The sequence below is a fragment of the Geosmithia morbida genome (assembly GCF_012550715.1).
Source record: "Geosmithia morbida isolate 1262 chromosome Unknown scaffold_7, whole genome shotgun sequence".
Lineage (NCBI taxonomy): Eukaryota > Fungi > Ascomycota > Sordariomycetes > Hypocreales > Bionectriaceae > Geosmithia > Geosmithia morbida.
The window spans coordinates 97,978-112,120 of NW_023336194.1; the positions used below are offsets into that span (position 1 = coordinate 97,978).

Consider the following 14,143-nt stretch of genomic DNA (forward strand, 5'->3'; position numbering starts at 1 on the left):
TCAAGTTCCTAGACTGTTCTTGGTCTTATCATCATCCTCTTGGTCACATTTGAACCATGCCCAATGCAACTGTTATTGGTTCTTCTTGACCTGGGCGTCATTGTTCGTCGGCTTTTGCGTAAAGAAATGCCTCTCAAAGAACTTGAGTACCTCGTCAAGGAGACTATGAGATTGTTAGTTTTTGCATCAGAGAGAGGGAAGGATAAGATGATGGAAGAGGACGGGAGGAAGAGGGGGGTGGCGTACATGACGGGAGCACTGATGGTCACTACAGCCTTCCACTCGGTAACTCCGAGAGGGACGATGGAGAAGAGGGTCTGCAGGAAGGGGATGTAGAGAAGGGCAAAGTGCAAGGCCATAGAGAGGACGATAGCGTAGACGAGCATCATGTTCTTCCATAGGGGAAAGGTGAGTAGAGACTCGCTCGAAGACAGGGCGTTCATGGCGTTGAACATCTCGATGACGACAAGGATGGACAGGGAGACGGTGGATGCGGCCTTGGCCATGTCGTCAGAGAACATGGAGCAGCCGATCTCGGGAAAGTCGGTGGAGCAGTGGTGAAAGCGCATGAGGTGGTGGAACGTGATCTGGGGGCCTTCCGGGTTGTACACGAACCACCAGACGTAGCCGGCGACCGTTGCCACACCAACATACGCGCCAATGATGAGGTAACGGGCGAATAGCCAGCCGCCGATGAGGACTTCGTTCCTCTTACGGGGCTGACGCTTCATGATGTCGTTGTCAGGGGGGTTGAAGGACAAGGCCGTGGCGGGAAGACCGTCCGTCACCAGGTTGACCCACAGGAGCTGTACGGGGATCAGGGCCTCGGGCATGCCCAGGGCCGCTGTTAGGAAGATCGACACGACCTCGCCAATGTTGGAAGAGATCAGATAGCGGATGAACTGCTGGGTGTTGTTGTAGATGGCGCGGCCCTCCTCGATGGCAGACTCGATCGTGGCAAAGTTGCTGTCCGTCAGCACCATATCGGCTGCCAGCTTGGACACGTCGGTTCCGGAACCCATGGCAACTCCAATATCGGCCTTCTTGAGAGCGGGGGCATCGTTGACACCGTCACCGGTCATGGCTACCACCTCGCCCAGAGACTGCAGGAGCTCAACCAGTCTGTACTTGTGTCCAGGCTCGACGCGCGAAAACAGGGAGGCGTTCTTGGCCGCCTCGAGCTTCTCGCTGTCAGACAGGTTGTCGAAGTCGCGGCCAGTGAAGCTCTTGCCCGTGAGGTCCTCGTCCTTGGAGAAGACGCCGATCTGGCGGCAGATACTCTCAGCCGTGTTAGGGTTGTCACCGGTGATGACGACGACACGGATGCCGGCATCCTTGCACTTCTGAATCGAGCTGGGAACCTCCTTTCGGGGAGGGTCTAGCATACCGACGAGGCCGAGGAAGGTCATGTTCTGCTCAAGCTGGGCGTACTCCTCCGTGGACTGGGCCGAGTGGATGAGCGGGTTCCCGGATACATCGTCGATGCTGGCCAGAGCAATCACACGAAGACCACTTCTGCCGTAGTCGACAACCTCCTTCTGCAGGAGTTCTGACATGTTCTTATCCAGGCGCACGCGCTTGCCGTCGGGTCCCAGGAGGGCCTCGGAGCAGCGATCAATGAGGGTCTCGGGAGCACCCTTGACGAGGAGTTTCTGCGTCTTGTTGCCATCGACCAGGACCGACATGCTCTTCCTGTCGCGGGAGAACTCGTACGTAGACAGACGGGGTAGATTCTTCTCATAGATGCTAGTGGCGTAGTGGACACAGTCGGCGGCGGGGGTTCCAGCGGGGGCGCAGGGGCCGGCCTTCTCGACCAGGGTCCTAAGAGCACCCTCGGTTGCCTCACCAATGTTGGAGAAGACGCCGGTGCGGTCATCGTAGGCCAGTTGCGCATCGTTGCAAAGAGCGGCCACCTCGATCATCTGGCGGACAGTCTCGGAGCTCTTGACAGGCTCCTCGATCGTCTTCCCATTTATGGAGATGGCTCCCTTGGGAGCAAAAGTGGTGCCCTCGACATCGAGCTCCACCAGGCCCTTGCCCGACTGATCAAGGTAGACCATCTTGTTGACACTCATCTGGTTAGTCGTGAGGGTTCCCGTCTTGTCGGAGCAGATGACGCTGCAGCTGCCCAGCGTCTCGACCGAAGGCAGACTACGGACGACGGCATTCTTAGCAGCCATCTTGCGGGTGCCCAGGGCCAAGCAAGTGGTGATGACGACAGCAAGACCTTCGGGGATGGCGGCAACACCGAGGGAGACGGCAATCTTGAGGTAGTAAATGGCGCCCTTGGCGTAGGAGCCGTGGCTGGGGTCGTTGAAGTTGGGGATGTTGATGAGCCAGACGAGGACGCAGATGACGGTGATGACCTTTGCTAGGCTGTCGCCAAAGTCGTTGAGCTTCTGCTTGAGGGGCGTGGGCTCCGAGATCTGAGCCGTGATACTCTCGTGGATATCTCCGATGGCAGTCTTAGAACCCGTGAGGACCACGACAGCCGTAGCCCTGCCAGTGACAACGGTGGTTCCCGAGAAGAGCATGTTGGTCTGGTCCTGGAGGACAGCCTTCTCATCAGCGATAACGGCGTCGGCATCCTTGCGGATGCTCTCGCTCTCTCCGGTGAGAATGGCCTGGTCGACGGCAAAGCTGTTGCTCTCAATGGAAATAACACGGCAGTCGGCGGGGATACGGTCACCAGCGGCGACGGCAACGATGTCACCAGGGACGAGGTCGTCGGCCTTGACACGGGAGATGTGGCCACCATTGCGAACGACGTTGGCCTCGTTGGCCGAGTATTCTTGAAGAGCGGCAATGGCCTTTTCGGCGCTGCTCTCCTGGGAGACTCCGACGACGGCGTTTAGGATGAGGATGGTGAGGATCTATTGTTTCGGCCATGTCAGCGAACTGGTTTCTCTAGAAGTGCGTGCGTTGAGAGTCTGCGGACATACCACGGCAGGGTCGACAAAGGCGCTCCAGCCACCCTCATCCTCAAACAGGGCCAGGGCAAACGACACCACAGCGGATCCGAGTAGAATGATAACAAGCTGGTCCTTGAATTGCTCAAGGATGAGCTCCCAGATGGGGGTCGGAGGTTCCTCGGGAATGGCTGCGGGGCACAAAAATGAGTTAGCGATTGGCGACGGAGCAGCGCCGGGACACTGGGAGAAGGGCAAGGAAAACATACAGTTGCTTCCGTGCTTCTGGCGCAGATCGACCACCTGGGCATCAGTCAAGCCGGCATCCGACTCAACGTCAAAGGTAGACAGCACCTGCTCAATGGGGCGCGCAAAGGCGGACTCCATGGCGGCGGATGGCGAAGAACGAAACCTGAAGAAGACGGACTTTATATGCAGTAGTTGAGAGGGAGCAAGCCAGTCGGTAGGAAAGAAGGCGCCTAGGCAAGAGGCAGAAGAGTAGGTGTGAAGAAGAAGAAGGTGAAAAAAACGAAGGCGCGCGCGAGGCCAGAAGGGTATACGGCGCAAGGTGGAGTTGGGGACGTAATAATGGTCAGTGGCGAGTGGGCATACGACGGACGCACTGTTTAGGACGATTTGTCAGAACCCAGTCGACCAGAGTGGATAGGAACCAACAGGAGAGAAGATAAGGGCCTGGAGTAGAAGCAGAGTCCACAACTTCCCCAGGTATGGTGGCAGCTTGTTCCGTGTGCAGCAATAATATCGTGGGTAGCAGCCTCGGTCGAGATATGGGCCAAAAAGCTCAACGTGTTCAGATGCCACCCAAAGAGTGTAAATAGTACCTTTTCAGGCGTTATAGCCACTATCGCTTATCACCATTGGCGTTAGCACTGGCCACTACGGCGTCCATACGGTGTAATGCTACCCTACCAGTACGGAACAGAACCCGTCGAAAAAGAAAGCAGACAGGTCCGCGTCGCGGGGTTGTATTCCTTGTCCTGGGGACTGTACGATTCATACTGTGTACTGCCGCTACCAACTACTGTTGATACCGGCGCTTATCAGTGCTCCGCACCGTCTACATATATCGACGTCTCTGCTTCTTTTTTGTCCACCTCCCTGCAGCTCCAGGGATTCGACACTTCCCTACAGGCTACCACTACTCCGTGGAGCGCATTCGCTCTGCAGCGCGTGCACGCACTACGAGTATGTGTAAGCCAATGACAATTAAGTGCCTTGCCCGATAGGCTTTAGTATAATTCAGCAGTGTGCGAGTATCATCTGTATATAATCGTATATGTATGTACGGACTATGTGCTCCGTACGCCTGCTCCAGTATGCCACCAACCACTCCCATTACATCGTAACGACGAGTTTTGTCGAATCCAAGCAGTATCGGTGCATCATCACTACGATCATGGCCTCTACCATGGAAAGGCTATTGATGAATAGCTAGCTTGAGAGAACCATCTCTATTACTACCGCTAGTGCCCGTCAGCGGCGATAGTATTATATAGTAACTACATTACTCCCGTATCTACGTAGAAAGTGCCCATCCGTGGTATCGCGGCAGCTGCCAGCCGCCTGCACTTGCCACCATGGCTCAGTATTCTTTGCATTCACATCACCGGCATATCCATCTGTTCTCGTTGTGACCGCTACATCCACGATGGCCCCTCAACGTCATCAATATTCCTTTCGATATACAGAGCCCCGTTCTGCGCCTGCCTGCACCCCTCTCATTCCGACAAGACCGCCATCAGGATGGCCCTCGCCGTGGCTGCATCGTTAGATTATCACGGTGTTGGTACACCTAGGGATCACTTATGGGGCAGTTCCCCTGCCGTCTCTGTTCATGACTCCGTTATCGCGCACAGAACCCACGAGGGTCGCGCTTGTGCTGATGCTACATCGTTCGATTCCATACTTCATCAGAAAGACGACACAGACAATGAACATTGCTACTTGTTCACGGGCGCCTCGGATGCTTCTGAAGCTACCAATCGAGAGCGCAGTTCCAGCCAAGGATATATGCCTCTCGTTCAGGGATTGTCCGTAGACCAGAGAGATGTCACAATCCAGACTACGAGGAAAGGGCCCCTGTCTAGTGCCGTTGTCGCCCGTCCGAGAGGGCCCTTCACTAGATGGATGAGATCTCTCCACCGGCACGCTTCTCATCGCCGTTCCGTGACGCGCCAGAATAGTCAGTTTTCATTGAACCATCCCAACTCAGGAGGTTTAGACGGTGCGGGCCTCTCGGGCGAACTCATTGGAACACAAGAGTCATCAGCCGGATCTTCCTCGGGCTTTGTTGCAGCAGTTCGAAGCGCCACCGTCAGCCTTGCCAGTGTCAGTAGTGTGTCCCGGTCTCTAGGTAGGGATGCTCCGTCACGAGGTCCTTCCAGAACGGACCGCGGAAGCAGGGCCGAATCCCGCTCTGCGAGGCTGTCCGAAGACAGCGGTATCGCGGAAAAACAGCCGAGGCTTGACGGAGCTGCTGTTGAACGGGCCCTGCAACGTCGCCGCGTCTTGAGTGAGATCATCACGACAGAGGAGGGCTACATTTCGGACGTTCGCTTTCTCAACAGTGTAAGGCACAGATCCCCTGCCCATATAACGCTTTATGCTGAGGAATAACGTGCACATAAGATATACATTACCCTTTTGGCATCCATGACACGGCAGACGCCTGGTCTTCGAGACTCAATCAAGAGAAACCTGGCAGAGATAGTCGCGCTTCATGAGGAGATCCTTGACGAGCTGAATCGCCTGGTACCGTATCTGGGCCCGTCCCAATTCGAAGTGCCCGCCGCGTCCAGGTTTCCCAGTATCCAGCTCCGGAGAAAAGCCCACACACACCGCCGATGGAGGAGTCTTGATGCTGTACCAGAGGACGAGAACATCCACTACTCCGCCTTGGAAGAACCAGATGCTCTTGCCGATCCTCAGCTTGCCGCTGCTGTGGCCAGGATATTTGGCAAAAGGGTAACATCACGACTATCATCCTGTTCGATTCACGGACGGGTATCCTGGCTGACTATCAAGCCTCCAGATGAGCAGGTTTTTCGTATATAAGGAGTATGGGGCGAAGTATGAGATGATGGCGGCAGATATTGCCATGGCGTCTGCCGGTGTGCCCGAGTGGGAATCCTTCCGGAATGGCCTGGAGGCGCTGGCATTGACTGTTGGATCAGCCAGACGTTATCTGCATGCATCCAAGAAGTCCTCCACCCTCGGCGATCTTGTCATAAAGGTGCGTCAGCGACTCCCGCCCCTCTCTGGGATTTGGTAATCTCACCGCCTATTAGCCAATACAGAGAATCTGCAAATATCCTCTCATGTTCTCAGAGCTTCTAAAATGCACTGCGGTAACGGATTGCCCCAACTCGCACATGGAGGTCGAGACAACCCTTGAGAGGCTCCGGGAAGCTACTGCCGAGATCAACCAAGCGACAGACGACCTCAGCGTTCGAGATACCTTGCAGAAGACGTGGCTTTTGCAGGACCGCCTTGTCTTCTCCCAGCGAGTGAGTCTGCGCCTTCCTTGTGTACCCAAGGTCGATTGCGGTTCAAGTCTGACATATCTACAGAAGCTCGATGCGGTGGCAAGAAACCAAATACGTTCGTATGGTCGGATTCAACTCTGCGGTGCCCTCCATGTAACTTGGCAATCGGGCGGGCAAGTCAAGGGACAGCACATGATTTGCCTCCTTTATGAACAAGTCCTCTGTCTTGCGACTGCTGGAAAGGCTGACCCCATTTACACCATCATGGCCTGTATAGATCTTGATGGGGCCAGGATTAAGAATTCTCTAAACCAACCGGGTGAGTTCGACCTACGCAGGGGTACCGCTGCGACGGCCGGCTTCTGACAGATGACGTGCACAGGTATGCAGCATCACGAGACTCCATTTTCCTGGAAGATTACATTTCTATACAACGACGAATGGTACGAATTTGCTATGAGGGCTTGGTCCCGCGAGGAGGAAATGGCATGGCGTGCGCATCTCGGTCAACCTCGAATGGAGTCCAGTCGACAGAGCTTCATCGCTCCGGCTCTGGGGATAAGAAGCCTAGGGCGTGCTGCTCAGGGACAAGGTAACGTCATCACCACACACCCTCAACTGCCTGCATTCCGAGCTAACTCCAGCGATCTCCATGTGAAGCTTCGGTCGAAAACTCCAGCCCTGGAAGCACAGCCTGTCCTGAGTTCCCGGTAGAGTTGGAGAATACTGACAAGGCGAACTATGCATCGAGTCGTGCTTCCGAAAGCCCGACAATCACTCGATCACGATCCCTGAAAGTTGGCGGCTCACATATCTCAGACATAGCACCAACACTCGCAGAACGAACAAGACTCGAGAGTGCTCTGGCAGATGTATGGAGCCACGAGATACCGCATTTAACAGCGGTCGGCACCAAAGTTCGAGGTGAGCACATGGGGCGCCCCTCGTTGATGAGGAAACTCAGCACAGCAAGTGTGAGCGGCTCGTTTAGCAAGGGACCTGGCAGTCTGCGACGCAGAACGAGAGGGGCAGCCTGGAATGGGCACCATACTTCTCGCTTGGAAATTTGTGACGATGGCGAGGCCGACCATGACCTGACGCTCAAGGCGGGTCTCGCCAGCTATCTGAGGAGCTCAACGGTGGCCAGGTCTCGAACCACGAAAAGACCGAGACTGCAGCCGTCGACATTCCTCGGGCCCTCGGGTGAGCAACCGCTGTCGAGTGATGGCGGCCTGACCAGTTCACGCCCAGATCATATGATTTCGCTGCACAAGGTCTCCCCGGCTGATGGTACGGAAAGTCCGACGCCAGCCGAGCTACTGGGCCTGTCTCCAGAGGGCAGAAGGACAGACGAGGCTAGGGATGGCGATGGGTGCAATGGTTCGCAGCCCAAGGAGCCGAGCCGATGGACGAAGATGGTCACGCTCAAAAGCGAGGGGAAGGGACATCATGGTTTCCGGGGCTTGTTTCGATAGAGGTGATGGATAGTCTGGCTATTCTGGAGCTAAGCTCGATTGCATAGAGATGTAATTAATTGTTGGAGGTCATGTTTGCATGCTTGCATGTGTGCGCTACCAAAGACAGGCGATAGAAGGTACAAGTAGGTAACAGAAGCTCCTATAGAAACATCACAAGGACAGAATACGATATACATTATGACGACTGATCCGGCAAACTGATGGCGCAAGTGACGTAGCCGACGTGGAACAGTTGGGGCCGATGTTGAAGGGACCTGAATATCCAGGCACCAGCTGGCATGGGACTCGAGAGTGATGATACCTCCGGCTGTGCACACTTCTCTTGGCAGTTGGCAAACAGTTGGCACCGTAAAAAGAAAGGTTTAGAAAGGTAGAGTAATATGCCGATTGATTGCGTGAGTGGGTGAGGAATGTGGGTAAGAGCTACGTAAAGAAGGAAACGCGGAGAAGCTTGTTAGTGTTTGGCACTGTACACGCAGCTGCTATGACGTATTACGTTCGTTGACGACCACGAGAGCTGCTCCTCCCTCTTTTTTATAAAGACCTCCTCATTTCCGGGTGCGTTCAGATTTTGTTTTTTTTTTCATCTTCTCATTGCTCACTTTTTCCACGCATACTTGACTACATACATTACCACCAAATTACTGCTCTTGTTGCTCATCAAACAGCAACAGCGTACTACCAAGCACGGCCAAGTATACAAACGAATCTCGGCTCAGCACAGCATCACGCGACACTATCCCAACTTCCCACACCAGCTATTCGAGATGACGCGCGGCGAGGGCACCCAGAACAAGATTCACTACAAGGGAAGCAGTGACGACTTCCTTGTCTTTGTCGACGACACCGAAGCGTACAAGAAGTGGACACATGATTCGAGCATCCCACTCGCTCACTTTGTTTCGACCTTCAAGGTATTTGTGACGCACAAGTGAGTCTTTTACCGCTCCTCCGGAAGAAAGCCTAAGTCTTCTAAAAACATTCGAGCAGGATACTGACAGTACAACAGGCAAGGAGCTCAAGGCCAGTACGACACAGCACCCAGGAACATTCTCTCATCCGAGTTCAACACGGAGGACGAGGAGGAGGCGATCAAGTTCATCCTGAAGAATGGCACCCTCCAGACGGTCGATGTAAGCATGATGCTACGCTCTACCCCTCTTGCCAATTCGCACTGGCTGGCTAACCCGTGTTTAGATGCCCGGTCGCCAAGGAAACTCCAATGATTCCATGAGCTCCATGAGGGTCAAGTAAATATACTTCTCCGTGAGCCCGAGGCTACCTTCTGAGTGATTCCCTAGAAGGAGGGGGTAGACGGAACAGCGATTTGCTTGGAAGTTTCCTACGATGACGTACATATCATGATATCTGCGGAGGACTTATTTCAGAACTCCCTTATTTCTTGGGCAGCTGCAATATACCTTTCGTCCAAGGGATCAGAAAAGAATTCCCCCGGAGCAGTCAAGGTGAGATTGACGCTATGCAGTGTACCATCACAACAGTCTCAATGCAGCAAAGAGGCAAATCTGATTGAACACACCCGGAAAAAAAAACCAAGACAAAAAAACAAATCAAAGAATTATATTTCCCTAGCAGCGTGTTCCTTTGCATGTGGCATGAATAGCGTGATCATCACCATGTCTGCTAGTCTGTCGTCCCGCATTCGAGGTGGGACATACGCCAGTGTGTGACGTCAGTTGAGCCGCTGGGCCCACGGACCACAAAGCCTTGTGCTCGTCGTGGATCCACATTATAAAAGTTGTGAACTGCAAAGCAACTAATCTGTACTCCGTAATAACGCAGGCGAAAATACGGATCTGAGAGAAATCGCAATAGTTTACTACAGCAGGCACGAGATAAATTTCCCAAAATACGGGTAAATACGAGTATAGGATCCAGGGGCGAGGATCTGGAGGGATAATACGAGTATTCAGGTGCCTCAGGGCTTGAGGGGCGGTGATAATCCCTTGGGGGGTCCAAACTTGCCAAGAAGGTCCGTGTTACAGGCTCTTACAAATTACGTCTGGACGGGCCGTGCGGACCCCCCCCCCCCCCCCCCCCCCCCCCCCCCCCCCCCCCCCCCCCCCCCCCCAGCATGGCATGATACGTCTAGAGTATGGGACCTGTCAAAGTAATAGGCGGGGAAGTAAGAGAGAAGGCATGTCTAGTCGTATTCTAGATATTTTTTTTCTCTCAGTAAATACTTTGTAGTACGCTTATATAGAAAAGAGAAGCAGCACACATGGGTGATGCGTTGTGGAACATGATATTATAAGTGCTAGTAAATCACGCCGAATGCTATGAAATTCCACGATATGAGACAGAAAAGGGGGGGATGGGAGCGGGGTTTGATTTCGTGAGAATGGGTAGTTTTTTTTTATAGTTTTTCTTTTCTTTCTGGTGTAGAAGATGTCTGTGTGGTAACTCGTAGAGAAGTGTTCACACCTTGGATGATCCGCCACGCTTGGGCAGGGACCACGGCTTTTCACAAATTATCTGGGAAGAGACCGTTAGCAGGGAGGGACGTGTCCGGGAGATGAGATGGATGGAAGGATCTGGGTAGGGTGGGAGACGCACCTCTCCCTCACTGTAGGCGACAAAGTAGACCATCATGCCGATGAGATAGTACAAGGCGGCGTTGGTGCCCTGGTAGATGAGGACGGCGAGCAGGGCCGTCAGGGGCAGCGTGGCCAGGCGGACCTCGAGGGAGCGGTGGACGGAGGTCCCCGCGATGAAGTTGGCGGGCCACTCGAGCACGATCATGAAGATGCCGGCGAGTAAGTTGAGTATCTGCAGGACGGGTATGGGCTTGACGCCGCCGTCGAGGGTCTTTGTGAGGAAATCCCAGAAGATTTTGGGGAAGAAGAAGCACGAGATGGCGGCGATGACTTGGTCTGTTTGGAAGTTGTCGAGTCAGCATTCTTTCTCTCATCTCCCTCTGCTTGCATTGTCCCGTTCAGAGAGGGCTGAGATTGAACGTACAGGCTGCGGCCGTGAGGATGATGAGACGAGCCCAGTGGTTCTTGATGATCTTGCCCATGTTGACGTCTGTTCCCTGATGATGAAGTCCCTGCTCTTGAAATTCCTAGCTCTTGCTCTTTCCGTCCCTTGTGATTGTCTCTATTCCCAGAAAAGTAACTGAACGCTCGCTTCGTAATGATGATGTCGTGTAATGTCTCGTCGGTGTATATGATGATGAAGATCGGGTGGGGGTGGGGCCTGCCACCGTTTGGGGTATGGGGATTATAAAAATAAAAAAGAAACGCAAGGCTTGTGAGAAGAAGAGAAAGAGAGAGGAGAAGGGAAAAAAGAATAAGACGGGGGAGAAAAGAAAAGAGAAGAAAGAAAGACCAGCTAACTTTGTTCCCTAACCAAGAAAAGAATAGAATGGAAAGAAGAAAGGAAACCGGGCCCAACAAGGGAAAGAAAGAAGAAATAAAGTGACGGAGGAGAGGGCTGGAAATAATAAGGAAAAGAAGAAGAAGAAGAAGAAGAGAGAAGAAGAGAAGAGCTCGGTGAAACTGGTCCGATGCTACAATACGAGCATATGATGGTGGACCGGACGACGACGGTAGAGGTCACCACGACTCGGGCATAAGCCCGCCTCGGAAGGCTGAGGGGCCTGGCGTGTCAAGACGGATGGAGTCGTTGCCGAAATGGTGAGGCTCAGGAGGAGGCAAGGGTCTGGGGCAGGGACGGTCTCGGGGATGATGGGTCGGAAATGGCTGAGACCAGACAATGTATTCATGGACGGTTCAACCTTTGTGGTATGCTTTCTTGTATTCTTCTCCAAGGAAGGGGAAGGATGTAAAGATCCCCTTCTCTCTTTTCACCTCCCTCTCTATCTCTCTCTTTTTTTTCTTTCTTTCTTCTTCTTTTTTTATTGCTTTCTGCTCTTCTTCTTCCGTTTCTTGTCCTTATTGTGATGTGTGGTTGTGGTGGTGGTAATTATGATGAATGTAGTAATAAGAGGTGAGGAGGATGCTGGAAATTGAATGATAATGTGTCGGTACAGCGGTACCTGAACCGGCTATATGGCACGCTGGACGTATCGGGTTTCAGGGCCGTCTTCTTCCCTTCTCGTATAGGGGAGTTATGGAGCTCGGGTATTGTCGTGAAGTTGTTTTGCACAGTCGCAAGATGGGAAGGGTGGTGTAACAATGGAGGAAAGAAGGGGAAGGGAAGAGAAGGGGGGGGGGGGGGGGGGGGGTTCAAAAGAGAAAGATAGAGAACGAGAGAGAGAGAGAGAGAGCTACGGGATTATTATTCCAAGCGAATAGTAGTACTTCGTGTCTTTTCGAGGGTCACACGCAACTACGAATACAATTTTAGGACCTTGCCGCTAGCAGAGAGAGAGAGAGAGAGAGAAATAAAAGGAAGAAGTAAAAGGCGAGGAGAAAAGGCGTAAAAAAGAAAAGAGAAGAAAAAAAAAAGAGGTGACGACCATGTTTGTTGAAGAGGCGGTCCTCACCTTGATTGGAGAGTTGACAAGGTTCTCGGCGGTTAGAGATGATATTTTTGACCAATAGAGGGAGATGACGCCTGCGTGGTGTGCATCGACATGCACAGCAGGACCCAGCAGGGCCCGGCAAGAGACCGGGGACAGGGAGGCCGGGACGCTAAATACAGTAGTATCATACGCTATTTTAGTGCCTAGAGTCAGGCTCGCACAGGTAACGACAGCGTCTCTCTCATTGTCCGCTGGAGTACGAACACCTTCAGAGAGACCATTATTGCTTGCAGGCCTAGCACATAAGTCCCGACGGAACCTATAGGCTGTAGCCCCGACGTCACCTATAGCTCCGACGGTCGGCAATACCTCAGGTATCAGCCATCTTCCCACCAGAGAGGATGTACACACCCGATGATGCACACCCACTAGCAAGCCCCAAACCCGTCCCCGCCGTCACCACACATTTTATTCCGCTCCCCTGCTGGGTTCCCTGTATCACAACTCTTCCCCTCCCCACCTCCTTTACTTAGACTATTCATGCATCTCGCCATTCTCATGAGCGCCAAGGGAGAAGAAAAAGAAAGAGAACCAGGGAAAAAAAAAACACGAGGGAACTATCATATGCACGAGTTGAGTAATTGCACATCATCTCCCCACCTGATGACCAGACGAGGTAATAATGCTAATCTGGTCAATACTATATACCTCAACTCTCCATCAGGAATCTCCTTCTCTCCATCAGCCCACCACCTCGTATGAGTGACGGATGATGTTACTGGTATCGATCCATGAGGCAGCCCGTGTTTTGGGCATAGTCGGGCCTCCCCCACCCCCTTCCCTCCCTGTGTAGAGGTCGATAACGGCCGGTGTCCCTCCCATCCTCTGCCTCACCAAGCGCCCACACGGCATCTTACTGCGCCTGCTCGTACGACTTTGATGATTTTGCGTCCTCATATGCGAAAGCGACAGTACGAGAAATATGGCCGGCGATGATGATTTATACAGGAGCCGATGACCCAATCATTTTCCGTGCTTCTAAATTTGGAACCCCATGGTTGGGACCCGAATCCTGGGGGAGAAATGCAACACATCTCTCTCTCTCTCTCTCTCTCTCATCTCTGTGCAGGACCAACAGCATATGTACGCCGTTCCGTCTGGTCGGTCGCACAACTTCTGGGGGAACAGCGAGGTTGCGTCATGTAACGCGCACGCCAGAACCAACAGCATCTTCCAGCATGTCGGTTCTTTCTTGTCATGACCCGGCGATACGGTCCGATGTGATAATCCTCAATCGTATATTATATTCGTTCCACGGGTAGAAGCTGTCGATCAACCGGGCGTTTGTCGTGGGAGGATAAGAGGACAGCGATGCCCATGGTAATAAATACATTGGTCCTGTTTTGGCCATCCTTTCTCTTTCTTTTTTCTTTCCTGCCCCTCCCCCCGTCATGGCGTGGCTGTGCTGGCCTTTGCTGTCATGCTTGGCAATGGTTAACCGCCTGGTGGTCACCAACATGGCCGACGATTACGTCCACACGATCCTTCACCAGGAGCTGCTGTACGCTCGAAGAGGACGCTCGGAAATTGGCATCTTTAGATCTCTCTGTCACTCTTCTTTTCTTTTCTCCAGCACTCGAAAGGTTAAAAGGACGAAGGGCAATAGCCTGTCTCGCTTCAAATCATCCTCCCCGAAGCAAGCACATAGAAGAGAAAAACCCTGGCATAAACGTCCAAATGTAATGGTTTTCGTCTATCTAACCCCCTAGTATTATATACAACGGCCCTTGTTCCTCCCAA

The 14,143-nt window shown here is 53.0% G+C and overlaps 5 protein-coding genes across 5 annotated transcripts; 3 read left to right on the forward strand and 2 right to left on the reverse strand.

Moving 5' to 3' along the window:
* Positions 1–72: 72 nt before the first annotated feature.
* GMORB2_6891 (uncharacterized protein) lies at positions 73–3,296 on the reverse strand (the record flags this gene model as incomplete). The annotated part of the gene is made up of 4 exons (XM_035468857.1): positions 73–163; positions 247–2,873; positions 2,943–3,100; positions 3,179–3,296. The coding sequence occupies 4 exons, from the start codon at positions 3,294–3,296 to the stop codon at positions 73–75; spliced, it is 2,994 nt and encodes a 997-aa protein (XP_035321237.1).
* Positions 3,297–5,582: 2,286 nt separating this feature from the next.
* GMORB2_6892 (RhoGEF domain) lies at positions 5,583–6,781 on the forward strand (the record flags this gene model as incomplete). Its single annotated transcript, XM_035468858.1, has 3 exons — positions 5,583–5,894; positions 5,962–6,162; positions 6,500–6,781. The coding sequence occupies 3 exons, from the start codon at positions 5,583–5,585 to the stop codon at positions 6,779–6,781; spliced, it is 795 nt and encodes a 264-aa protein (XP_035321238.1).
* A 566-nt stretch (positions 6,782–7,347) lies between these two features.
* Positions 7,348–7,890, forward strand: GMORB2_6893 (uncharacterized protein; the record flags this gene model as incomplete). The annotated part of the gene is made up of 1 exon (XM_035468859.1): positions 7,348–7,890. One exon carries the CDS (start codon positions 7,348–7,350, stop codon positions 7,888–7,890), a length of 543 nt encoding a protein of 180 aa, XP_035321239.1.
* Positions 7,891–8,660: 770 nt separating this feature from the next.
* On the forward strand, positions 8,661–9,147 carry GMORB2_6894 (Shwachman-Bodian-Diamond syndrome (SBDS) protein; the record flags this gene model as incomplete). The annotated part of the gene is made up of 3 exons (XM_035468860.1): positions 8,661–8,824; positions 8,903–9,026; positions 9,091–9,147. The coding sequence occupies 3 exons, from the start codon at positions 8,661–8,663 to the stop codon at positions 9,145–9,147; spliced, it is 345 nt and encodes a 114-aa protein (XP_035321240.1).
* Positions 9,148–10,332: 1,185 nt separating this feature from the next.
* On the reverse strand, positions 10,333–10,933 carry GMORB2_6895 (PRO41 protein; the record flags this gene model as incomplete). Its single annotated transcript, XM_035468861.1, has 3 exons — positions 10,333–10,389; positions 10,471–10,787; positions 10,876–10,933. The coding sequence occupies 3 exons, from the start codon at positions 10,931–10,933 to the stop codon at positions 10,333–10,335; spliced, it is 432 nt and encodes a 143-aa protein (XP_035321241.1).
* Between the last annotated feature and the right edge of the window lie 3,210 nt (positions 10,934–14,143).